The 26,397-nt window shown below is 41.0% G+C and overlaps 3 protein-coding genes across 3 annotated transcripts in view; 1 reads left to right on the forward strand and 2 right to left on the reverse strand.

Moving 5' to 3' along the window:
• The window catches only part of afap1l2 (actin filament associated protein 1-like 2), a 31,512-nt gene extending 26,584 nt beyond the window's left edge, over window positions 1-4,928 (forward strand). Inside the window, exons 12-19 of the mRNA XM_079577583.1 lie at window positions 681-826; window positions 920-1,031; window positions 1,173-1,403; window positions 1,730-2,009; window positions 2,486-2,659; window positions 2,807-2,979; window positions 3,897-4,106; window positions 4,175-4,928. Of these exons, the coding sequence (XP_079433709.1) occupies window positions 681-826; window positions 920-1,031; window positions 1,173-1,403; window positions 1,730-2,009; window positions 2,486-2,659; window positions 2,807-2,979; window positions 3,897-4,106; window positions 4,175-4,201 (1,353 nt within the window). The 3' untranslated portion in view covers window positions 4,202-4,928. The remainder of the gene's footprint in view (window positions 1-680; window positions 827-919; window positions 1,032-1,172; window positions 1,404-1,729; window positions 2,010-2,485; window positions 2,660-2,806; window positions 2,980-3,896; window positions 4,107-4,174) is intronic.
• A 1,155-nt stretch (window positions 4,929-6,083) lies between these two features.
• Window positions 6,084-18,692, reverse strand: vwa2 (von Willebrand factor A domain containing 2). Its single transcript, XM_079577743.1, has 14 exons — window positions 18,621-18,692; window positions 15,714-15,773; window positions 12,439-12,513; window positions 11,919-12,052; window positions 11,735-11,844; window positions 9,390-9,587; window positions 9,184-9,317; window positions 8,861-8,990; window positions 8,420-8,475; window positions 8,239-8,346; window positions 7,342-7,923; window positions 6,662-7,213; window positions 6,329-6,454; window positions 6,084-6,244 (listed from the first exon to the last, which is right to left on the reverse strand). The coding sequence occupies exons 2-14, from the start codon at window positions 15,763-15,765 to the stop codon at window positions 6,111-6,113; spliced, it is 2,391 nt and encodes a 796-aa protein (XP_079433869.1). The 5' UTR covers window positions 15,766-15,773; window positions 18,621-18,692; the 3' UTR covers window positions 6,084-6,110.
• A 601-nt stretch (window positions 18,693-19,293) lies between these two features.
• On the reverse strand, window positions 19,294-26,147 carry tdrd1 (tudor domain containing 1; the record flags this gene model as incomplete). The annotated part of the gene is made up of 24 exons (XM_079576859.1): window positions 19,294-19,365; window positions 19,446-19,489; window positions 19,571-19,636; window positions 19,718-20,125; window positions 20,211-20,378; window positions 21,166-21,294; window positions 21,376-21,492; window positions 21,564-21,881; window positions 22,107-22,277; window positions 22,374-22,481; window positions 22,575-22,706; window positions 23,049-23,291; window positions 23,373-23,543; window positions 23,906-24,013; window positions 24,109-24,285; window positions 24,360-24,443; window positions 24,520-24,685; window positions 24,774-24,911; window positions 25,007-25,186; window positions 25,255-25,332; window positions 25,422-25,482; window positions 25,578-25,692; window positions 25,759-25,819; window positions 26,067-26,147. 24 exons carry the CDS (start codon window positions 26,145-26,147, stop codon window positions 19,294-19,296), a joined length of 3,396 nt encoding a protein of 1,131 aa, XP_079432985.1.
• Window positions 26,148-26,397: the final 250 nt, after the last annotated feature.

Consider the following 26,397-nt stretch of genomic DNA (forward strand, 5'->3'; position numbering starts at 1 on the left):
ATTTTCCATCAAGAACTCAGAATCTGTTGTCTTGACTAATGGCCCGAATTTGAGCCGAGTGTCTGGAGAAGCAAAATAAAACATGTCAGCATTTTTAAAAGTGCTCCCGTAAGATTTCTATACACAAACATGTTCCCATTTGGGACGGGGGTGGGGGAGAGACAGCATATGTTGTGTATGCGGCACACAGGGGTGGTCCGAGAGTGTGTCAGCCTACAGGGTGGAGTTGGAGTGGGATTTTGAGGTCTAATGCGACGTCCGTTTTCATTAGGATCCAGTACCACCCTGTTGCTGTTGCCTCTGCGCATATTTGGTCAGATCCACTGTGTGTTAGTCTTGAGGGCGCAAAGTCAGAGCTTGTTTCATTCACGTTTTCTAAATTAAGTAGAGAAAGAACAGTATCTCACAATTGTTGGTGGCATTCACCTCAAGACATGAAATTATTTTTAGTGTTGTTGTCATTATTATGTGTTGAAGATGCAATCCAAAACCATGCTGGGGGGTGTTTTAGTGCTCCTATTATTTAAACAACCTATAAAACGTACTCTAAGGTGCCCAAAGCGTATTAGAATTTGATTGTGTGTGCTGTGGAGCATAAAAAAATTGAATAATAAAATGTGACTAAAAGAGATATAGAATTTAATTAAAATAAGCGTAATCAAATGCTCTCCCTGCTTCAGGCCAAAACCTCTGCAGATATGGGTCACTGGCTGGGCCTGTTGTTGTCCCAAACTGGAACCAAGACCAGCCCTGAAGACCTGACGTACGACTACGTAAATGCAGAGAGGATTTCCAGTATCGTCAACGCAGCCAGGACCTCGCTATAGTAAGGCACTCCTTCCCCAAGTCTGTTTTTGGGAAAGCAGCTCCCAAATCATTAAAGAAACCACTTGTTTTGTGTGTGTCTGTGTGCGTATAGTTTAATGCAGAGGAGGTACTCAGAGCCCAATACTTACATCGACGCCCTGCCCTCCGTTTCCCAAAACTCTGAAGAACTCTATGATGATGTTGCGTCACTCACAGATCCCGAGGTACAGTATGAATCATGGGGCACTACAGTACACCACAGCTGCTACTACGACTACTAAAACAACTAACTGACTCATATTTCCTTAATCCTATTTGTTGCAGTGCTGTTTTACATTTCATTGTTTGCCCTATTGTTTTTCCAGGAAGTCGAGGAGACACAATCCAACAACAATGGGGATAAAAGCAGTGAAAAAGACGATGAAGACTGTAAAGCAGATGAGAGTATTAAAGAGACAAATGGTACAGAGGAACATTCAGACAACAGAATCTACCTGGACCTTATCCCTGTGCGCTCCTTCTTACATACGACCAGCAAGACCTCCCCCACACAGACACAAGACACAGTTCCAGCAGAACACATGGATCCCAAAGAGGTACAGAGGTGCCCACAGCTCTGCATTTGATCGATTTACTATCAACAGTTTCAGTAGCATTTTACTCTACAGCACAGGAATAGCATGATAGTAATTACACAGAAACCCAGAAAAAATGGCTGCTATTTTCTTGGCAGTTGTAGAGCAAAGGATGCAAAATATATTATCTTTTGTTTCTGTAGTGTCTTATCTCTATGTTACTTATTTAGGTGTAAAAATATAAAGTGAAGAGAGAACTGCTAAGAGCTCACAAGAACATCTACTCTTTGTATTTTTCACACTGTTCCGAATATCATTTGTAAGCCCTCATATTTGACTGATTTCAGGTCAGTCCAAGCACTCCGCCCGATTCACTGCCCGTGTTTAGCGAACCCAACAGCCCCGAGGAACCCTCCCAAGCGCTCGTCCCATCACAGCACCAGGAAAAAGCACTGAAGTCATCGCCCCAGAGCCAGGAGAGCCCAAAGAGGGGCAGCGTGGAGATGATCAGTAAAAGCTTCTTGAGTCCAGCTGGGCAGGGCCAGAGCTGCGCGGGACATCAAAGCCCTCAGCCCCCGAGAGCCAGAAACATGAACGGGGCAGAGAGGCCAAAGGCGTTTACTCTCGGTGAGGAAATACCAAAAAGTGATGGGTGAGGTAAACAAGAAAGTTAAAGTCAGCTGAGGGCTGGGACTTCAATGGGAGGATAGTGGCTTGAGCTGATTTTGTGATACTTGATGACGCCATTTCATCTGCTATGGATAAAAAAAAAAGTTCATTTCAAAATTGAAAGAAGCATTTGAGTAAAATAGTAGAGGTTTAGGATCAGCTCTCATTTAGATCTGTTTCAGTCCTGGTTTAGCTCTGATTCAGTTCTCACATTTACATTACAATACATTTTGGTTAGGTTTTTTTGTTGACAGTGATTAATTGCCACTTCTGCAATTGCTACTTTCATATACAATTGAAATGCTACACTGCTGGAAAAAACGCCTTAACCATGTATTTATATGTTACAATAGCACCATCTAGTGGCAATCTACTATACCCACATTCCAGGGCGAATCAGAGCTGACACTTGTATTGATTGTGTGTTTTTCTAGGGTCCCATGGAGCAGTAGAGGTGAAACTGGGGAAGAACCGCACCGAGGCCGACCTGCGGCGGTACCGGGACGAGCAAGAGCAACTGGAGAGGGAGAGGGAGGAGGTGAGGAGCGGACTGGCCAATCTGAAAAAGGAGAGGAGCGAGGTCAAAGAGGAGCTCACTGTCTGCCAAGGTATGCCTCATATAAATGCTTGCTGAAGTAAATCATACAAGTACTGATACACATAAAATACCCAAGATAAGAATATTGAATAATGCAAAAAAATGTGAATGTGAATTGAAGGTCGAATAAAAGCAACCATTGATGTGTTTGTGTCAGATCCCAAGCAGCAGGCGGCATTAGAAACCCGCCTGAAGCAGAAGGATGAAGCGTGTCGCGAGGCGGAGCGGCGCAGAGTGGACGTGGAGCTGCAGCTGGTGGAGGTGAAAGAGAACTTGAAGAAGGCCGAGTCGGGGCCGTTCCTGGGCACCACACTCGACCTGCCGGACACAGTGAGTACGACCGCCTGATATGTCTGTGCTGCCCCGGTCCAGGAACATCTTTCTACATGCTGGTTATTGGTAGAAAATATACAAGAAATACATACTCAAGTATTGAACAGTTCAGTAGCTATGTAGTATGTGTGTTTGTTTAGGTAAAAATCTTAATACAAAATGAAATATTGTAAAAATAAAATATATGGATTACAGTGGAGTATGCCTGCGGGAAATTATACAGATGTAATCAGTATGTAAACACTTATAAGACTATAATAAATGCAAAATAGCTTAGATGAAGAAAATCAAGAACGAAAGATAATAATAACTTATGGAAGTTACGAAGAACTTCTATAGTTTACAGAAGTTCATTATAGTTTAATATAGTAAGCTGTGGTGAACTATGTTGTGGTTTATTGTATTACGGTAAACTATTGTATGGTTTATTATATATAAATCTACAATATAGTATATTGAAATAAGTAATGTAAGAATGTTAATGTGAGGCATACACTACATTTTATGTATGGGCCTCGAGTTCACATGGTGAAATATCTATATTGTGAGATACATACTGTATATGATGTATATGTGATGATATACATTAACTATATCACATCTGTACAATCACTTTAAGGAACACAATAAAAGAAATTGATATATAAAAATCTTCATACACACAGCAGCATATTATAATACACCTCTTATCATCAAGTTATGTATAATTCTATAAATTATTGGGACCATTCTCTTTCCATAGATATGATCACTTCAGATATAGTAGTACAAATAAGTAGAGCGTTTTTGAGGCGAGTTTTCAGGCAAGATGTTCATGCACTGTCAAATTAGAAATACAAATCGAAATTGTTACATTGAAATCGATGCATTTACACATCTTTATTGACATTAAATCTTCATTTTTTCCCCTATAGTCTAAAGCTGCAACTCTGCCACCAACAGTCCATTTTTCGCCTTCATCTTCAGCATCATCATCCCCTAGTTCATTACCCAAAGCACACACCACCAACAGTACTGTGAGTGGAGATCCAGGCAGCGGCTCTCCAGTCAACTCTGCAACAGCGCTGAAAAACAGACCAGCCTCTATAATGGCTACTAAAGGCAAAGTCCTGCAGAAAGCTAAGGTCAGTCCTCAGTCTTTATATTTATTTATTTCATAATAGTGGCCTAACCTGTGACTTTGCCTCGGCAGGAGTGGGAGAAAATGTCGACCACTTAGGAGTGAAACTTTACATCCCTGTGAACTGTGACTGGTGATAATAATCAACACATCAGGAAAAGCTATTGTGACCGAAATTCAGTGCAAAGGGCAACATCTTTCTACTAGAACTTCTCCAGCAATTTGACCTGCTGTAGTTCATCTATTGAGCTGAACCTTTCGCTCCCTTCAGCACCACCAACATTGGGAACATCTGCAGATTTAGAGCTGAGCTTCTGAAATGGCCCTGGTTTATTTTGGGCCAGTTGTAACACATCAACTGTACAGGACAATATTGTTGACTGCTTCACGTTGAGTGGTGCCCTGCAGACAAGATGTTTGTTGATATTTAAGGGTTTCATAAGTAATATTACGACCACTGCCAGAGACATTGCTGTTCTATGTAGCCCATGAACATCCTTCAGTTGTAGTGGTCATAATGTTATGCCTGATCAAAAGGACAAGGACATGGGACATCGAACCAAAACCACTGGATCACTAGTGACTAATATGACGCTCAAATGTAGCCAACAACAATGGGTCCAGCCATTTCCATTTTGGGATTTCAATAAGGGTTTTTGGCCACTGAAGACAGAGAAGCAAACCTTTTGTCTTGAAACGTTCCTTTGTACACTTTAGATTGTAGCTTGGTTCATATATGCTGGTAGCCAAGATGTAAATATATTTAGACCTTTAGCCTTTGGCTTGTATTGCTAGCTAAAAATGCACTTTTTATTCAAATAAAAATGTACTGACATTTGCCCTGGTCTTTAAGTATTTTTTTATTCTCAATGTTTGCAGAGTTCTGATGCAAGCTTTAAAACATGAATGACAATAGTTGCAGACATAACAACAAATCATAGTAGCGCTTTAGATAAATGTGTGCTCATTAAAGGGACTATACAGAGTTTCAAAATGTTAAAATTATGTATTTTCCTCCCCCTACCTGTTCCAACAATGTCCTAATGTCTAGAATGAGCCCAGACCTGTTCACCACAACTGCCTCTTTAAATCCTGCACTGTCACTCGGAATTGCCGTCATGCACGAGCTTAATATAGAAGGTGCAGTTACACGTATGACCTGAGGTGGCAGTAATGAGTATAAAATGGCCAACTTGCATTTAGCCCCTTTAAGTAATAATAAGCATTAGTAGTCATGTTAGGGTAAGGGTTAAGGGTTGGCTGTGAATAAGCGTATTATTCATGGTTTATTAGCATGTTAACAGAAAAAAAGTATAAGTAGTGTGTCAAAACTTTACAAGCATATTATTAATGCTTATAAGTACCTCATTAATACTTAACGAGCACATCTTTAAGGAACAGGTCACCGTTTTTACATAAGGAAATATGTTCTTACCTGAGCTTAGACGAGTTGATCCGTACCTGTCTGGTCTTTGTGCGTGCACGCAAAACGACCAAAGATGTTGTTAGCGTTTGGCCTCTCCCAGTATATTCCTATAGCTCCCAATGGGGGTAAAGTTGGAAGCTACCACGCTCTTCCACGGGCACTCACAAAGACCAGACAGGTACGTATCAACTCATCTAAGCTCAGGAGCATATCTCAGTTTGTAAAAACGGTGGCCTGTTCCCTTAATATAAAGCGTTACGCAAATCATATATATTCACCTCCACAGTGTCAGTGTACTCGTGCTTCTACTCAAATAAACGGAGGTTGCAGAAGGAAGGTATTTATGTGCAAGATAATTTCCGGAGTAATCTCAGAAAAAAAAAGATTTTATTGAAAAATACAAGCTGTATTTCTTTGGCACTATATATTCACTCTTTATTGTTTGTATACAAAATACATATACACCAAAGCTACAGTGAGTTGTGACTTCAGTAGTTTTATAAAAAAAAATCTTAAATAACGAACAATGGTAGCATATTTTCCCTATAACTCCCCTATATTAAACAGTGTCCATACGTGTTATCAGTGGGTGGCATGTCTCCTGCGGTGCTGTTTGTACAAATACTGCAGCTCCTTGTGGCTTTTCTTCTGCCGGCTCTTCTTCCTGAGACCGGCGGGTTTGGGCTGATCCCCTCTGAAGGACGACCTTGTGCTTCCTGAAAACAAAAACAACAACATTAAAACAATTTAGCACCTCAGCATCACGGATAAGTTCAAACACGGATTCTATCATGACTGACTTGTTTCACAATGGGGCCCCTCGTAGCCTTGGCATTGGCAGCGAAAGCTCCCTCCAGTCAACATGATGCAGACTCCGTCGTTCATACAGGGGTTGGGCTTGCACAGGTTCACCGGCTTTTTTACCTCTGCAATAACAATTCAGTATTTACTATTCAATCACTAAGATCAAAGAGATACAACATTAGTGGATTTTCTTTTGGGATAATGTGATAAAGCAGTGAGTTATCCATAGGGTTATCTGACGCCTGCTCTTTATTTGAAATAATCAAATTGTGGCATAAGTGAGTTGGCACTGATGGCCATAAATCACTAAAAGAGAGCTGCTGTTTTACCTGTGCACACCATCTGCACCAGCACGTCCTCAAAGTACTTCAGATCCTCATAGGACGACACAGAGATCAGGCGCTCCTCTGACCCAGCGATTGGCAGCAGTCTCTCTCTCTGAACGTCTCCTATCCCAATCACAAACACGGAAACTCCGTTGTCTCTCAGTTTCTGCGCCGGGACCACCGCATCCTCCCCGCTCGACCCGTCTGTCAGGACCACCACGGCTTTGTTGACCCCGGGTCGCGCCCCTTTGGCCACGGTCAGGACGCTGGAGTGGATGTGGAGGAGAGCCGCCCCGGTAGACGCCACCCCTCCCACGTAGTTTGCCTCTTGGACTGCTTTGAGGATGGAGGACCCGGTCTCATGGGTGTCCAGGTGGAAGACGGTCCTAGCGCTGCGGCCGTAGGTGACCAGAGCCAGCTGAGCCACGTCACGGTTGATGTCGAACTGCACGGTGAGGCTGCTCACAAAGTCACGCAGAGTGGAGAAGTTATCCTTCCCAACGCCACCGGAGGCATCCACAGCAAAAGCAAGGTCAACGGCTTGGCCCAAACAACCTGCAATCACAGTGCGGTTACACAAAAGTGGAAAATGTACTGCAGCATTTCAGTAAATTTAAGATGCATGGTTATTGTATATTAATTACAGTGATTTTATTTTCCATTATGACTATACTGTCCAGTACCTTGAATGTCCACACTGCAGATTTTGGCCTTCAGCTCCGGTATCTTTGCGCTGAACCAGTCCGGTGTGGAGTATGTGAGCGTCCTCTGGGGATTCCCTGTGATATTATTTAGTTCTCCCTTCAGACTCTCGGGACCCACCCCCACCAAGAAGATCTCCCTGTCCCGTGCGTACTTGGACGCTTCTACTACATCGTCCACCGCGGGAGTGGCTGTTAGCAGCGCAACCACCCGTGGCAAATCATCTGCAACGTCGGCAAAAACTTGCGCACTCTGAAACCCGTTGCGGGTCACGTAGCGAAGAGCTTGTCCCGTCTTCGTTTCCCCTCCCACGGGTTGAAGAGCGTCCACAGCCCTCAGCAGACCTTTTAGATCACCTTTAAAAACTCCAACTTGGGCCTCCACTTTGGTCTCATCACCAAAAACAGCCAGGCCGATCTTACTGGGAGTCTCGTTGCTCATCACAGTTTGGAGGAAGCGCTTCAGGAATGACTTGAGACGCAGGAAGCCCTCTAGTGTCAATGTGGAAGATCCCTCTAGTAAGAAAAGCAGGTCTACAGAGCAGTCCAGAGAGATGGCAGGAGCTGCGGAGGGAGAGAATAACATATAAACACATACACATATAAATGAATATTGAAACTGTAATGATTAATTTCAAAATTGCAAATATGACTGCCAATTGTGAGAAAAGGTATTTCAAAGGTTAAAGCCACATTTCAGCCTGTAAGAAGAGTAACTAAAATAATTAATTTAAGTGAGAGTGTTATTGCTGGCGTGTTTGCTTATGTTTTGAGTTGGAATGTTCCACATTGTGGCTCTAAATCTCATCAGTTTAGGGAGTTTATATTATACTCCATAATGCTGGAATATTTCAACATTTTGTAAATGCTGAGACCCACCACAGTGATGGTGTCCTCCATAGCCAGGGGGACACACACAGTGGTATCCTTCAGCTCCCTCAGAGACACAAGTTCCACCATTCAGACAGGGCTGGGAGTCACAGGGATCTGCAGAAATATTTAACATCTGCTTAGTAATATACTGCATACAAAGCTTAAAATGTATAAACACAGGACTTACCTGGACATATTGTCCGATGACAGACAGTCTGGTGTCTTTTATAAGCCTTGCTATAACTACACACACACAAGGAATAAAGAATGTATTACACTTATTTTTCTTTGCATTAGGCGGGTATCATTTTGCCTTGCACAGAAAAGCTATAAAGGGAGTCGCCGGTACTTTCTGCGCTCAATGAATAGAAGAAATGATGTAATATAATGCACTGTTTCACTTTTATGATTTTCTGGATCGTTCTGTGTCAAAAGATAGAACAATGCAAATGATAATGGACTTCAATTTCACACCAGAATTCCTTGAAAACTCCTTGTTCTATTATATTTTACCCATAAGTCCTCTTGCTGCTTAAGGTCGTTTCAAAGCACTCCCAAAACAAGTAAACAACTGCGTGGCAACATGAAATCTGAAAGATGTATGCTTATCATTTACACTCGCACTCACCTGTAGTACGGGCAGAGAGATGTGTACGGGGCGAATCCTTTGGAGCCTTTCCAGCACATGAAGTTTCCCTGCAGCGTTTTGACTGTCTCTAATGTCTTCCTCTCACACGGGAACGACTCCACCTGACAACCTGAAGGACACATTTAGTTGTGTTTTCATCCTCGCTATTTTGGCGCTTTTTCCAAGAAGCTTTAAGATCTGGGTTATGCCAAACTGGAAAAAGTGTGCCCTGTTCAGGTGGGTGTTAAGAGGTTAAACTTGTCAAACACCTCATAAAATACGCAACCTTCCAAGTACTTTACACATGACTATATCATTATTACCTGTGGGTGTTGCACTGCACACAGAGAAGGTGGTCAGTGTGGTGTAAAGCCCATTGACAGCGTCATAGAAGTGCTCGGCAAAAAACACGTGGCTCTCAATGGGCTCACTGGCCATATCATGCAGCTCTTCCCACCTGAAAAAACAAATGAAGTCAATAACACAAACATTTGAAGAATCGTTACAGTAGTTCTGTGCATTGATGTACCGTGGGTAGCGCAGTCCTACGGCAAACAGGACCACTCCAGTCTCTTTCAGTTGTGCGGCTGCCTGCGCCACATTGCCCTGGGACCTGCCGTCTGTCAGGAGGATGGTGATTCGCGCCACGTCCGACGAGTTACGGCCACCTTGGAAACCTTTTCTCAGGATGTACTTGAGCGCCAGGCCGGTCTGAGTGCTGCCTCCCCTGTAATAAAAAGTGAGTCATTCAGTTAGTTAATGATTTTCTGTAATTGAGACCCTTTTACAGACAATGTTTAGTACACCAAAGTCACCCATGCAAAGAGCCTCCTTAATGTGACAATGTCATCAGTGGTAAATCATTGAAATAAAAAAATAAACATTCTAAGCAAATGCAGTATGTATGGATTATTGTAAGTCAGCAAATACACAGACTCCATTGTAGTGAAGTAATACACGAAAAGTCACATTCCGGATTACCAGTTTTCTCAAATTTCTCTCTTCTTTCATGACTACTGACAGAGGGTTAAGCCTGCTGCCGTAATCTGAAAATAACTTTTTTCCCCATCTCAAGAAATCAAGAAATTTCAGGCTACCAATTAATTAATACATTGTTCAAAAAACAAAAATGTCAGTGCTACACAAACAAAACATTTTTAAACCTCAATTATGCAGGATACGTTGTGTCCCATCTAAATTATAATACAATAACTGAAGCATGGATGGACTATGGCGCATAGATCCTGGCAGGTAGAGAAGTTAAAAATGTGATAATGGGAGATTGTGTTTGAATGAGAGTGCATGGTGCACGAGTGACCGCAAATTTAAGCGTTACATCGAGGAGACTTGCAAAGCAGCTCGTAAGGAAATTTTTGCTCCGAGACTTCGTAAAACAAAGCTGCCACCAAGAAGTACTGAACTACTGCTGCGCATATACAAGGCCTACATCAGATCTCGATTGGAGTACTGCTCAGTGCTGCTATGTGGTATTGGAAAAACATTGGTGAACTGTCTAGAAAGCCTACAGCGGAGATGTATGCGCATAATTCTCCAGCTGCCATACCGTGCAGAAACAGCACCTGAGCATTACAGAAGGCTAGGTCTGATCACACTGCAAACAAGACGTAACTTTGCACTGTCGTGTTTTGCATATAAAATGTATCATGGGCTTTCACCCAAAGCATTGGACCAATACCGTCCCACACAAAAGGTTCTACCCTACAATGTACGCAGACCAAACTTTGTGTTGCCTGATGGGATGCTGCCTGTGGCGGGGGTAGTGTGGAGGTCGTGTTTTGTTCTGGCTGCACAAATGCTTAACATCCTGGACTATGGCTGTGTCACTCAGCATGGGTCTATGGGGGAATTTAAGGGGTACCTGACAAGCAATTTTAGAAATGAACAGCTTGTGAATTTTCCATTTTGCTAGGACCTCCCTTTTTAAAAAAAATGTTTAACTCTTCCAACAGTCTTATGGCCACGGAATCCAAATTTGTATTTTAACAGTTGTTTGCTTTATTGTATTTTTGTTGTAATTAATAGAGAAATGTATATTTTTGCAAAAAAAAAAAAAACATGGTGTTGACCATGTGGAACTATAACTTCAGGACTCAGATTGGTGTGAAAACAAACACAGAGGCAGCTCATATTATAGTGAATGTATATTAAGTGCTATACAGTAGCTTGGATAAAATGTCTGGCTTTCTTACTGTCCTGGACAGCACAAGTGAGTTTCACTGTGTCCATGTAGTATGTTGATAATATTTTAGTGTCAGACAGACAATAGTGTCTTTATTAGATATGAAATGTGCAAGACCAACACAAGCTTAAAAATACAAGATGGGCCCTAAAAGTCATTGTACGCAACATTTACACCCAATGAACAGGATCAAATGCCTCAGGGAAAACATGTCAAATTAGTGTGCCCAACTTTGGTCACACTGGATAAGTCACTTTGCTGAAGAGTGGCATCAGCGTCTCGTCTCAACGCCTGTTACTGCTTTGGTTTTAATTAATGGCTCATTCACCTGCTTTGTCGAGCTTTTCCAAAACAAAGGCCAGTATAGCAAACCGGTCTGACCAGGTATAGGTTTTCAGACTGACCTCTGGCTGTTGCCATTTTTTTTAAATAACCAAACATAGTTGACATTATGAAACAGAAATGAAATGAAAAATAAAAACAACATGAGGTGTACATGCATCAGTTCTTTACAGGTTAATTGTACATTCTATGTAGTCGGTGCATGTAAACTGAGGCATAAGGAGCTATAAAAGTAGTGATAATAATTTTTTTGATTTCCCTTCACATGCGCACATGGATAACCCTTGAATCCACACGCACATGATACGGGGATTAATTAGAAAAGCAAATACCGGTAAGATATCTTCTTCATGTGCTTCTTTAGCTCCTGTCTAGTGGTGAATTTGTCCAGAGAAAACTCCAGACGTGGGATGGACCCAAACTGCATCAAACCCACTCGAACCTACCAAAAAAAGTGGATATTAATAAACAACCACATATAACGGGAAAAATAAAGAAAACGAAGCGAATGCCAACCTTGTCTGGCCCGATATCCAATGCCTGACTCAGTTTAATGGCATAGTGCTTGGATCTCTCGAAGCTGCCTTTTCCCACACTGTAGGAACCATCCAGGAGGAACAGTATGTCCATGGCTGCCGAACACTTCATCACTTTAGATAGCAACAAGATAAGAACAAACTCAGATCAATCAGTGTATTCTCCAAATCCAATTATTATGATATACGCAATATATAATAATAATAATAAGTGCATATAGGATTTTCATGGTGGGTTTGCTAATGAGCCATTGCAAGTGAAAACGATTTCTTCCTACAGAAAATAGAATAAATATGGGGCGTGAAGAAGCTCTATTTCCTTTTTTTCCAGCAGCAAATGGACAAAACCATTGCAAAGGCAAAAATGAGCGATATTTGAAATCATTTGCAAAGTTCATAGAATATACCGATGATTCAAAACGTGCAAAACCTATGAACCTTCTAGATTTTTTTGACATGGATATATTAGCATAATACTGTATTTATTAAGATGTGCTCACTCTCCCCTGCTGCGTTGATCTTGTTAATGTTGTCATGGCTGGTTTGGATCTCCTGCACTGAAGCCACGGGCTGAACTAAAAGAAGGGGGGTGGAGGGAAACATATGATTATTCAAGCAAAATAACATTACCAGAAACTGACCAAGATCGATGCTACGGTTAGGTTATTTAATATGTGCAATTATCACAAAATGTAAAATCAAATTATCCTCTTCCATCATATTTAAAACTATTAACCTTTGCACACCAGTTAAAACTGAACATAAATTCTTGTTGCCAATTATATTATGGCATCCTCTTTGCCCTTACGATGATAGCCAATTAAGGACTAACATTTAAAGTTAAGAGGTAGGCTTACACTAAAGTACAAGATATTATGCATCCTAAAATAGGCTCTAGTATGAGGCATTTCAGAAGGTGATGCGGTCCACGAACAACTGCTTATAATACTATCTCGACACGACCCCGTTTCCCACGGCAACAATAACGTCCAGTTCACGCGTGACTAATTTCACCAACTCTGCTCTTTGAAACTTCCTGCCTTGAATCACAAAAAGAGACACACCACACGCTGTCATCCTCGATTTCATTTAGCATTCAGTGACTAGTTAAAATGGGTAGTATATCTTCAAGTGTCAGGACTGGAGGAAGAAGAAGAAGAAGAAAGGAAATACAAGGAAGACAGGACAGGAAACATCAAAGGAATCTTCCAAGAACTCACAATTAGAAGAACATGCCTGGGTTGAAATTTAGTACCAACCCTGGCTTAACCCGACAGAAACCTCCATAATTCTCTGCTAACGCCGGAGCAGTGGAGAGTTAAGGCGACGATGAAAATGGTTTATTAGTTTCCCCATTGACATACATGGCAATAAGAGGCACTGTGCAGAATCATAAGCAGACAGTGTTGGGATGAGGAGAACAGAGCCACCTGCCAGGGGTCATCCCAGGACTGTTCAGGTCAAAACAAAGAAGCCATTGTGAGGAAACATTTTTGACAGATTAAGCACACAAAAAATGTATAGTTAATGAAGCAGCGCATAATTTAAACATACATCCACTTACTGTACTGTAATAAGAATAGTTCAAAGTGGCTCGTAGGACTTTGCCCAACATCACTATAGCTAAATTGATTTGATAGCTTTGGATGACAGTCTCATGAAGTCTCATGCTAAATCAACATACTTTTGTGAGGAACTACAGCCTTTGATATATTGTTAACACGCCATTTAAAAAAAAAATTCTGCTCAAAATACTGTTACCGCTTGGAACTTAATTTCAATTCTTTATTTGTGTGGATGGATAGACGATGCAAAATTTCATCTTTTCTAATATTTTAAAATGATCAAAACAGGCCCAAATTCGCAATAATCAATTGTTTTGATTATAAGTTGAAATAATATTTGTATTTGGGTCTCAAAGCAGTTTTGGACCACTGAGTTAAATATAAAATATAATAAATAAACTTTGGTAAATGTTCTTCTGACACACTGAAATGGCACCAAGAGCCCCCTAGAGGAAACAAAAAAGGATCAAAAGAGGAGGTATCCAGGCAAGCCGTCTATCCCTATGATATTGTTGTTCACTGGAGAAAATGGATTATATTCATATGCTACTTAGGCAACCCTGAGGTGAAGTATGGCGTCAGAGCCAGGGGAGAAGGAAGAGGACAAAGATCAAGATGAGAAGGAGCGAGAGGAGGTGGGGGAGCGGCGCAGGAGAAAGAAGGAGGAGGTGGAGGAGCTGATCAGTGCAGGACACCACGCTCTGAAACCAAAATTTTGTTGGACAATTTGACAATGACACATTTTAAAGCACTTAAAAGAGCTAATGGAAGAAAAAAAAATCTACTAGTAGTTTTGGGGTAAATGGACTCTGCAATGGTTGAAAAAAATAATACAAAAACAGCGAGGGCCATAGGACACTTTCTTGACTGAGACAGTGGCTTTGGACCCATGCCACAACAGAGGCAAAAATGTTAAAAAGAACAAGACAAAAAAAAAGAACATCAAATCCAACAAATAAAAAGCACCAGATTCTTTTTAGTCCCTGAGTTGCCTTTTCTGGAAATTTTCCCCAAAAATACTAAACCCACAATTATTTTTTGCCATAGCTTATCAACAAAGAAGACCGTGAAAAAAATAAGTCACAAATTGACCTAATCTCTACAGAAAGTACCCCCTGCTAACTCCCACCTCGCCACTCACCTCTGACTCAGACTCTTTCATCTGCCCTTAATTCAGACGTCAATCCTGACTCCAAACTCCCATGGCCTCTCAGTGAAAGTTTCACCTTTTTATGGTCAGTGGGGCCCCAAAGTTGGGAACAAAAAGTCTATCTGTTCCTCCTACTGCCTCCAGCTAAATGACTTTCAGTGGATGTAATGTTACAATGCCCTTAGTTGCATGAACAAAAAATACATTTATTAAAAGTTTTGCAACGATTCAGGGTTTTACTTATTTGCACTAATTTGCAAAATATGTAGTTAAAACATATAACTGTGCATTTCAATGTCATGGACTATTTTCCATTCGTTGTCACACACTCTCAAAGACACTCTCATTAATCCAAACATATTGTCATGTTTTAGTTGTAGGAGAAAACGAAACGCCCAGAGAAAATCCATCACAGACACATGCAAACTCCACACAGAAAGGCTTCGTCCAGTCCGGAGATCTAACCCAGCACTTTCTACCTGTGAAACATGACCACTAACGCCTGTGCCTCCTTATTTTATACTTAGAGCCTCCCAGTCAAATGAGAAAATTTGTTCAAAATTGTAAAACTGCAACATGTTGATATATTGCTTTTACACACAGTTCAAAAGTGAAATTTGAATTGATTAACAGGACGCAGTTAGGAGTTACAACATGTCATCCGCCCTGTCAGCACAGGAGGCAACAGAAGGATGTCCAAAAGGATGGGGCAGTCTGGTTTTCAAGTTCAAAGTCTTAAAACACTCGCTAATAAATACTTGAGATGGTGCTAAAGCTGTCATTTTTAAAAACAACCAAAAAAGATTATATGACCCCAGGACTCCTGCCTCTGCCTCAGGGCAAATACCAGGTCTCCAATACAGTGAACCATAAAACACGACTGCTCTGGAGCTACACAAAAGCACCAGGAAACCAGCAAATATGAATAAATAACACATATGGTACAAACCTATATGAACAACTTTAAACCAGAACTTTAAACCAGAACAAAAGCAGCTCAAATGCAATCTCAAGTGGTTCTTATGATTAGTCCCTGCAAAGATAAAAGACGTTAACTGACCTTGGGAGAGCAGCAGCGCGGAGAAGAGCGAGAAGTGGATCTTACAGAGCATTCTGGCACCTGGACAAACGGAAAAAGAAGAAACTCTCTTTCATTTGTAGAATTTGTGTGTGTGTTGTGGCTTTATTTGAACCTGTTAGTGCTCGACCATTGGATTGATCAACTCAAAAGCCCTCCTTGTTATACATAGGTGCACAACAAGCTCCTCCTGTAAAAACCTACTAAGTGCAATAAAGAATGCATCAGGCTTGAATACCATAGACTATAAAGGCCTCGTATCTTGCCACTACATCTCAACATATCACACTTGAAATATGCAAGTATTTAAGCCTTTGTTAGATAAGCAGCAGTATTTCCTTCTATAATGCTACTTGGGTACACAGTATATTGTTTCCCATGACAATCGACAAGCATAATCTCTGTTTTGACTACCACCCCACACTCAGCTGTCTCCACAATAGAAAGATAATCCTCTTTGTGTGTTGTGGCATGAGGGCATAAAGGTAACATGTATAATGGCTGAGGATAGAAGCTGTTTTATAACACCTTTGGTCTCCGATAGTGAGCCAAATGCAGGAAGGAACCTCAGGAGGAACCTATATTTACAGTATATCTTCGTGTTAAAGGGGTTGATGGTGTACCCTTGTATCTTGAAGATACTCCGAAATACAAATATATCTCATGGGAAGAAAAGGTTGGACACCTGTGGTATAATGGAGCATCGACCTCCCAATCCCTTCTCACAGCTGTAGTTTTATGACAGATGCCCATCCTTACTTAAAGGTGCACTACGCGACTTTTGATGCAGATTTTTTAATATATTTGTGCATATTTGACCTGGTCGTGACCCAGTGGCTGTGTGAGTGGTCAGCAAGGCCCCTTTACTTTCCATCACAGTGGTCTCTAGGACGATCCAGGATCAATTGTTTTGAAGATTTTCACTGCTGACCACCAGGAAACCTACAAAACAATTGATCCTGGAGCGTTATAGAGGCTATCGTGATCGAGAGTAAAGGCAACATGCTAACCACCCATACAGCCACTAGGTCAAATACACACAAATATAAAGTTTTGTTTATTTAAGTTCCATAATGCACCTTTAACTCTTACCCAGACCTGGAACTGAAACAGACATTTGCCTATGTTTGGAAAAGATTGAGTAATATGAAGCCTTCAGAATTTCTCAAACATAAGTAACAACCCATGGCGACAGTGATTAAAAGTTGACTCCTTATCGTTGTATTGAACAAGCCCATTGTGAGAGACTAATAAGAAGTTAAGGAGCTGTGGACAGGGTTTGATTAAGCCCAGGTTACTGATAAGCCGGACCATAATATCCTGCCTCTGTCTGTTTCATGTGTATTGGACATGTCACTCCACAGATTGGGTGGTGTGTATTTCAAAACCACAAGGTCCGAATTGTTAGCCGCGCGGACGTAGTTCAGGAGCCTGTCGGTCTGGGATATGCATCTGAGGAGCTGACAGGTAGACATGCTCTCATAAACATCGTCACATGCTACTCATGGACCATTCATGTTTGAGATGGGACGTCTAGACAGAGAACAAGGAATCTCACTAATGAATTGGAGGTGGACTCAAATTTATTCTCCTTTGTGCTATTAATGACCACATGTGGATGGAGGTATAATATTTAAAGCTACTGGAAAATCTAGATAAATGGTCTCAACTTATAAAGTGCTTTTCTACCTACATTAGACACTCAAAGCGCTTTACAGGAAAGGAACCACTCATCCATTCATTCTCTCTTTCATTCACCAGTGTACGCAGACACTGGAGGCAAGGTGGGTGAAGTGTCTTGCCCAAGAACACGACAGCGTGCACCTTCAGGAGGCAAACACACACATTTATTATAAAATAGTGATGCAATAAGGTAATGTTTATTGCAAGAGTAAATATTTTGGAATACCAAAAACACCTGCTAACAGACTTTGACTACAGCACTGTTGGCATACACACCGGTCCTGAAATTGGCTGCTGCTTCACAAGAATTCTTCTTCCCTGCCTCACTACTGTCTGTCAGTGAACACTTCAGCCCCGTCTTTCACTACAGCCAGGGTCTAGGCACAAATACGTTCCTGGAAAGATGAAGGAAACATTAATCCAGAATGGCACGCACTAAAAAAGAAAAAAAAAAACACTAAAAATGTTCGGATGTTGCAGAAATTGAACTTTATATGAGCAGGGAGACGTCAAACAGCTGTTATATAGGGCCTAGACCAGTCTAAAGTCAAGTCCATAATTAGAGAGGAGTGTGAGTTTTGGACCAACTTCATACAAAAGCTCTATGCCTTTGAAATCACATACCAATATCTGTTGCAGTCTCCTTGCTCAGAGTAAAGCACAAACAAAAAACATATAGACCTACTTAACCATGAACTCGAGTTGGGAGTTTGCTCAGTGCTTTATCAGACTTCTACTGCCCCTTGACTTGTGCCATCTGTCCTGAGTTAAATGTGTCATTATGGGTCAGGATAGGACAGAGGTGAAGACCTGACCACTACAAATTTGGCAAGTTTACTCTAGAAAACGAAACTAATTACCCGTCAACGCACTTAGTCAGAAGATGTGTTGACAAGAGGTAATTACTGAATTAAAATGTTTAGGTTTGAAGCTTTGGAAATGATGGTAATAAATTTACTTAAGCAAAAAATAAGCATATTTCATCTGCCCCAAATACAGTATTTCGATCATTTTCAGGGTTTTGTTTCCATAGCCTATTAATTTATACAGGCTTGAAACTAAATTGAATTACTGTATTGTGTCAGTATGTTATGCGATTAAGCCAAAGCTTCAGAAACCATGAAAAATTAAAAAGATTGTCAAAATGATCAGCCATTATTCTACGCACGCAGTTCATCCTTCATTAGGAAAACAAAATCATCTTACCCTGTGCTGTCCAATATCCTTTCCAATAATCCGCTCCAAAGAGGAGCTAGTCCGGGCTCCACACACTTCGATGTTACGGTGCTGCGCTCTAATCCAGTGGAGCTGTGCGGAGAACAGGAGGCAAGTGCCGATCCCACCTCCCGCCATGCCCACCCGCAGCTGCATACCTGCCTCCAGTCTAACTGTCCTGGAACAACCCACTGCGCACTCCTCTAATCACTGCTGGGCCTTTGTTACTCCCTTTCTGCTCTTTGTCAACACACAACAACACTGCAAGTTAATAAAAACAATAAGGCAGCAATAAGGATGCAATTGGTTCAATAAAAAAAAAAACACTTCAAAAGATCACACATTTCGTTTCAAAGATGATTTTATGAAGAACACAAATAAGGTTGGATCAAACAACAGATGATTAGGACTGAACAGGCGCAACGCTCAATAAAATACAAGAGACAAGAACCCAGGGTCAACAGCTCAATTATGTGGGGCACAAACTGACCAGGAGCTTTATAGACCTACAATTGTAACTAACAGAACTGTGTAAAATATGACTAAAATGTGCAGAAATAAAATCCTCTTTTTAGCTTTGAATTAAAACAACATGCTTCGTGGCATTTACTTTAAACTTAAATTAACATATTTTTAAAAGTAAATTAGAAAGGTAGGGGGAAAACTATTTGGACTGTGCAATAAGTTTCTTGATGAGGGAAAGTTGCACTTGTATGAGCTGTTCCAGTTGATCAATCTGTGAGGACATTAGACAATACTTTCACTGCCAAAATTTATATTAAATAGCTTATTAACAATTACTCACTAAAAACATACCTTATTCTTAAGACTTTGACAACAGCAGCTGGAAGCTAATGCATCTAAAGTCAAACATATGAAATTAGTCAAAATACAGTAGTGCACAATGACAAGATAGTAAATGACATTTATTCAATACACACCTAGAGTCTTTGCATCAGTAGTGCATGGAGGTTCCATATGTTTGAGAATACGCTGAACTGGATCGACTGTAAAGATTCAGACGCTTCAGAAAACAGGTCAAAAACAGAGATTCAATGTGAAACAATAAATCTCACAATAACACTGACCTTCTGCAGCCTCAGTATTTTTGGCCAGCTTTGGAATCAGAGGTGCTGGCTCCGGGGGCAGAGTCTCATGGGCGGTAGTGCCATGTTCAATGTTGTGCGGCATTTCAGGAGGCACATTGGGCGCTGGGCATGTTTCAGTTTTAGCATCAGCGATTGACGTGCCGTTTGCAGGTGTCTTATCGGGTTGAGTCTGGTCGGGGGCTGGATCAGTCTGTGAAAGTGCCTGTAGTGCATCTAAAATGATGGCGTGGACCTGCACCCCTCCGCTCTCAGTGGGCAGAGACAGCGAGAGCATGTTAGAGAAACCATCGAACGACTGGACAGTGGCAAGAAGCCCGTGCTGTAGTGCAGCACCCACGAACATCTGTCGCACTTCCTCTGGCCACTCCACAGGGGTGAGCTCTTTGTCTGAGACGAACACAAAAAACATTGAAAGAATTTATTAAGCTGTGATGGTGTCAAAACAATCTTGTAATACTATGTGCTTTCTCACCAATAACAGAGCATCGACTGATTTGAAAAGGAAGCTGGAGGAATCTAGCTGGGATGGGCAAGATTTTGGACAATGACACTTTCTCAGAGTTCCCATAGTCTGCATAGACGACAGTAGCCTCTTGATCACACAGCTCCAGGACCACAGCGCGGTACCAGTTGTTGTCAGCTGAAAAATTAGGCATTTTTATCAATAGATGCCAAATCAATCACGCGCTTTTCAAATTCTGAAACACAAGCATTTATAGGGGCTACATGAATTGTTTTTTACAGTGCGTTTCCAAAAACCTCCATAATAAAGACCCTGTTGTTATCCGTTCTATGGAATGTATGCCTGGCCATTCTACTTGCATACTGTGTTTAAAGAAGTGCCACTCCTTCACTCTACTTCGCACATGCTGTGTAATTACATCTATGAGCAGACACCAAATTACCAGCTTAGATGTGTACGGGCAGCAGCCGACAAGACAAGTCATGGAAGAAAACATAAAACCAGTTGGAAAAATGGGAAATAGGACAATGTGTGTCTTAAGCAGGAGTAGCTCCACTCTGCTGGCTTGTAATGTTAGTAGATTATTGTCATTATTGCGAGGGATTTCCCTGCCACGAACATCCAAAAAGTCCTCAAATTACTGACATTAATAATGTGCTTTACTAAAAAAATAGCATATTTCCAAAAAATTGCATTATGCATTTATAGTATACATATATCAAATATATTTATGAAATGTGTTTTGATCATGGCAATGGTTTAATTTCATTTAATAAGTGTGTTGTTACTATAGCATGGCACTTCATTTTGTCAGTAGTGTTAAACCAATTGAGTTTGTTTTCTGTCATACCTCACGTGACACTTGGTGTTTCACTGCTGAGCCAAAATTTATCACACGAATGAAACTGCTGTTGTAAATTGTGATGCCAGTAAGACTAGCTCCTTAATTGGGGTGTTTATTTACCAGTAAATCGGGCACAGCATGCAGCTCCTACTACGGGTTTGCCCAAGTCACTGGTAGAAGGCTGAGAAACTTGACTGTTACAGTGTTCAGCCAATAGAAGCATCATTTCCTGAATCTGCTCCTCAGCAACTATCACCCAAAACAAAACGTGTTTACATTGTTGCATATGGCAAATAAAATGTTTAAAAACATGTTGAACACATATTGAACCTTGTCTGGGGCCAAACAGGTAGAAAAGAGAAGGGTTTGATACAGCAGCAATACAAGGCTGAAAGGTCTCATTGACAGGCAGCACCACTGTCTTCCAATCCACGGGGAAAGATGGCACTGCAAATAGAGAAATTAACACAATATCAAAGTTTTAACAATTTCACACATCCATGAAAAATCCAGCCCACCTTTCACTAGAGAAGGAGCAGCGTCATTCAGTGTCCGCTCTTGTTCTGGTGGATTCTGTGATTGTTCTTGCCGGTTTTCGGTAACATTTTCATTCAGCTTGCCAGACACAGCCTCCTGCTTCCCTTCATCTTCAATAAATTTGGCTAAATGTTCAGCGACCAGGGCAGTGGCCACATTTTGGCCTTTGCTCTGCAGCTCAACTCCATAACCCTCATCGGTGACAGAGAGCACCCGCGCAGAGAGAACCTCACCCTCAACCATACTCTGGAACCAGAGCAGGGCTTCAGCGGTCCACTCCGACCCCTCCGGGACAACGCCTGAAAACACAACGGTTTGAGAAGTGAGGGGAAGTGATCCGAACCCTGGCTACATTGGAGAGGTTTTCAGTCTGTAATATTATGATGGTAATTGAATAAATAAACTACTTTGATACCTACAAAGTCATAATTATGCTGTAAAATATTAATTTCACAAACTACAATTTGAAGAAAAGCTAAATGCTGTCAGATATATATTACCAGATTTATAAAATGAAATTGTACCTGTGAGCCAACAGGGTAAAGCCTGGAAGGGGAATGCCAAGAGCTCGGATTTAATGGATCTTAAGTGGCTCTTCTTCACACTGATACAATGGCCATAGTCAACAAGGGCAGCAAAAACCTCGTCCTCACACAGCTGCTTTACCAGAGCCCGGAAGCACTTGCCACCAGTTTCTGAAAAGAAAAAACATTTTAGGTCAATCTAATGTAAATCATTAACTTTAAATTACAAAGAATAAAATGGAAACATGTCTGGATACGACAGCTTACCAGTGATAATGGCGCAGCAAGGCTCTCCTACTTTTGGATGAAATGGTGAAGCCTCCGCCTCACAATAAGGCTTCAATTCTGCTTCGAGTTCCATTAAGCGCTGATTGTCTGAGATAAAACCCAATCATTTTACAAGCATAAATTGATGAAAGTTATTGAGAATTTCAATCAATATTGTGGAAAAATACAATCGCCTTTTACCTGTGGGATTGACAATGTGGCAGAAAAACTTCCCAGGGTTCTCCACACAACTGACTCTTAGAAGCACCGCTTGGCCGTCTGGAGAGAGCTCAGCACAAGACCACACCAGAGCCTCGGCTTCAGGACTGGACACTAAGAACATTGTTGCTGTTCAATTATTAGCTCAAGACACATACATTACCGTGCACCACCACTCGTGCCAATCCAAAAGAATATTTTCTGGTCAAACTTAATGTTTTGTTAAAAATATTAACTTGGCGACTACAAAAAACAATTGGTTCCAGACACACACGATTGAAAGAATAAAATGTTATATTTTGAAAGTACATTTTTGGTATTTTTGGGTAAATTGTGTTACTTGGACTCAAATATTGCATCTTCTATCTTCCTCATAGAATATTTTTTGGTCATTTTGTTTTTGTTACTGCACTCTTTTCTCATATTTATAAGGGGTGACAAGACAAAATACTTTACCAGGCACTTCTGGAGCAGCAGTTTGATCATCATTGTTTGTATCTACAACAGGTGCTGCAAAACCAGCAAACATCAGCAGTTCTGCAATGTTGGCCTGGGGATCACTGGCTTCGTCAATCAAATTCACTAAAACTTTGCCTTCTTGAGCGCCCTGGATTTCGATAAGCAACAAGCGGTTTGAGATTCTGCTCTGTAAGGCCTGCAAGCACTCTGTGGACCAACTCTCTTCAACAGGCTGAATACCTTGAAGACAAATCATACTTTACTCAAAACTGATCAATAGTATGCATTTCTAAATACAACTGTTAATGTAATGTAAATTACCTGCCAGGCCACAAGCCATAGCCTGCATTGGTGTCGCCAATAGAGACTGGCTAATGGGACGCAGGCTGGTTAGATCTACATCTTCAGAGTTGCCAAAATCCAGATAACCGACGCAAACGCGTTCTTCTGCTGAATAAGCCAGCACTTTAGCCCGGTACCACTGTTTGTCCTCTGAAACAAAATGCATGATTGTGAATTAAAAATATGGTCAATTTTAATTTTAACTAGACAGTAGGGCAGGGCAATTAATCAAAATTGACCAAAGAAGGGATTGCGATTTTGATACAATCTCAATGATCGCCATGGGACAGAAACAGCTCCTAGTTTTGAAGTTTAGACGAGACATTTTTGTGTTAAATGATAATGGAGGAAAATTATTGTTTGAGCTGAGGTTCGTATAAAATACATGTGATAATAAGGAACATTCATAAATCAAACATGTGTTTGTTTATTATGAAAAACATAAAATCGAATCAAAAGCAGAGATCGATAATTTTTGCCCTATCGGCCAGCCTTACAAGACACCATTATACCTGAAAATACAGCACAGCAAACTGTTCCTGGAGCAGGTCGGAAAACACTTGAGGCAGGGATTTGGCTGCAGTGCTCCTTTAGTTTCATTTGTAAATCCTGAATGCTCACTGGAAACAAAAAAGCACATTAATTTGTAATGATATGTGCCAAAGCATTTGTAATGTTGTATAACCAAAACATCACAGTACTTTACAACACTTACCAGCATTATCTACTTTCTGCACAACTATTTTGTCGGGTGACTGAATGTGGGTGACTACAACAGTGAAGGAGTCGCCCACTGCTTGTGTGAGGGGCTCTGGAACCTGAGCCCACGAGTTGTCATCTTTCCCAACTGAGAGACGTTTAAAATTTTCCAGAGACGCATTTACCATTGCAGCTAAAGAGTCAAAATATCAAAATAATTTCGACATAATGAAATCACAATTGTTTTTTGTTTGAAGCTGTCAGTACTTATATCTTGTTCAGATGGCGCTTTATTGTCCACAACCATTTCCGCATATTCATGCTCCAGTAAAAAGGAACTCAAAGTATTTCCTAAAAAAAAAAAACATTTATTATTTTCCTATTGTAACAAATAAGGGTTCTAGTTATTTAAGTAGCAAAATCCTACCTTTGGCAAGCACAACATCGACTGCATGGATACAGCCATTGCCCAAAGTCCCCAACACTTTAACAGTAACAATCTTTCCTTCCAACAGCTGCCTCACAGCGATGCAGCATTTTCCGGACCAATTGTTCGCTGCTGGAACAACTCCAGAAATACTGCACTCAATCGCCTGAAGAATTCAGACAATTATATGATTTGAATAAATGTGTGAAGATATGGGCAGTACAAATATAAAAGCTATGAAACTGAAGACTCACACACGGGCCATACTGCTGCAGCTTAGCAGTCAGCGGCCGAATTCTTTCAAAAGGGACCTTCTCCTCATTGCCAAAGTCAATATAAAGAACATGAGCCAGGTCAGCATCCAACTGTTGAACAAGCCCACGATACCAGCTCTGAAAAGACATGCAAGAATAAAGGTGTAGTAAGTAACAACACCCAAGAAATTAAAACAAAAATAAAATGTGGGAAATCAAAACAAAAAACGTACCATATCACAGGAGTACTGCACAGCACACACCTCATCCACAACCGGTTTATGTGCGCTTGTTGTTTGAAAGCAATACGTTTTCTGGAGCTCCATTGTGATTACTTGTAAGGCCTCCAGAATATCAGCGCTTTGGGAAACAACAAAAAAGCGCCCAGGGCTCTGAAACTCAACAAGCGCTGCCTGTAACACAATCACAATGACAAAATTAATAAAGTTCAGCAACAACACATTGTAATAACCTGTTATACCTGTATTTCTGTTCCTGTAATGACTTTTGAGTGTATGTCTTTCATGTAAACTCTCTGGATACTGGTCAAGTCTAAATTCTGCTGTGCGTAGCAACAAAAATACATATGTTGATTAAAATCATACTACACAATATTAAAATCAGGTTCTATACTGATGTTGTACTGACATCCAGACAATCAGATTTGTCTCCTGATACTGGTGAGAGACAACTTTCTGGTGGTTGTTCTCTGTAAATACAGTTATGTTATTTTTAAATACAAAACAGTCAAACATTCTCCTACAGCCTGAAAAACCAGAACCAGGATAAAAATTCAATATTTACTTTGCTGGTTCTGCTTCAACATTCTTGCACATATGCCTGTGTGCCTTCCAGTCTTCCGTCTGACACACCACGGAGCAGTAGAGTGTCTTCTTGCATCGTTTGCAACGGAAATTTCCTGGACACACAGAATTAAAGTAAGCTATAGATGTTCTAAAGTTAAGTAGACCTAGTCTTCAACTACCTTGCTTCCCACAGAAGTTGCAGAAATTTGCAGTCAGTGCAGTTGGTGTGTGAGCCAATGGCTGGAAAAAAAGACAACACAGTAAAATGTAACATAAAATATTGGCTACAATAGAAAATACTCAACTAAAACAATAAACATAACATATATACATATCCTACAGCGGTTTGGCTTCTGCTAGCAGGTGAGTTCATGGTGCCGCTTGGTAACAGAAAAACCCCTGTGAAGAGAATATGATACAGCTTCAAATGTCTTTATGTTTCAAACCTATATATTGAGTACAACAGCTGTAAGACGACGCATTTTACCTGGTCCATTGATCGCTGAGGCAGGGCCAGGGCGCGCAGCTGACACTGCGAGGGCCCGTCCAGAAGATGGCGAGGGAGCATGAACCACGGGGCTCGATGAAGGCTTTCTCAGAGGCAGGTTTGGCAGAACCAAGTTTGGCAATAAATTTAGATTCATATTCACGCACAAAATGCCAGGAAAATGTATGCTGAAACAAAATTATAATAATAAAATGTAAATTTAACCATACGAACATTTTATAAATTAAGCGAAAACACATCAAATCAAGTCGGCAAGCACCTGCTCGTGCTAATTGCCGTTACCAATTGGAGCAAATTTCAGTTAAAATGT

The sequence above is a fragment of the Gobius niger genome (assembly GCF_951799975.1).
Source record: "Gobius niger genome assembly, chromosome: 19".
Lineage (NCBI taxonomy): Eukaryota > Metazoa > Chordata > Actinopteri > Gobiiformes > Gobiidae > Gobius > Gobius niger.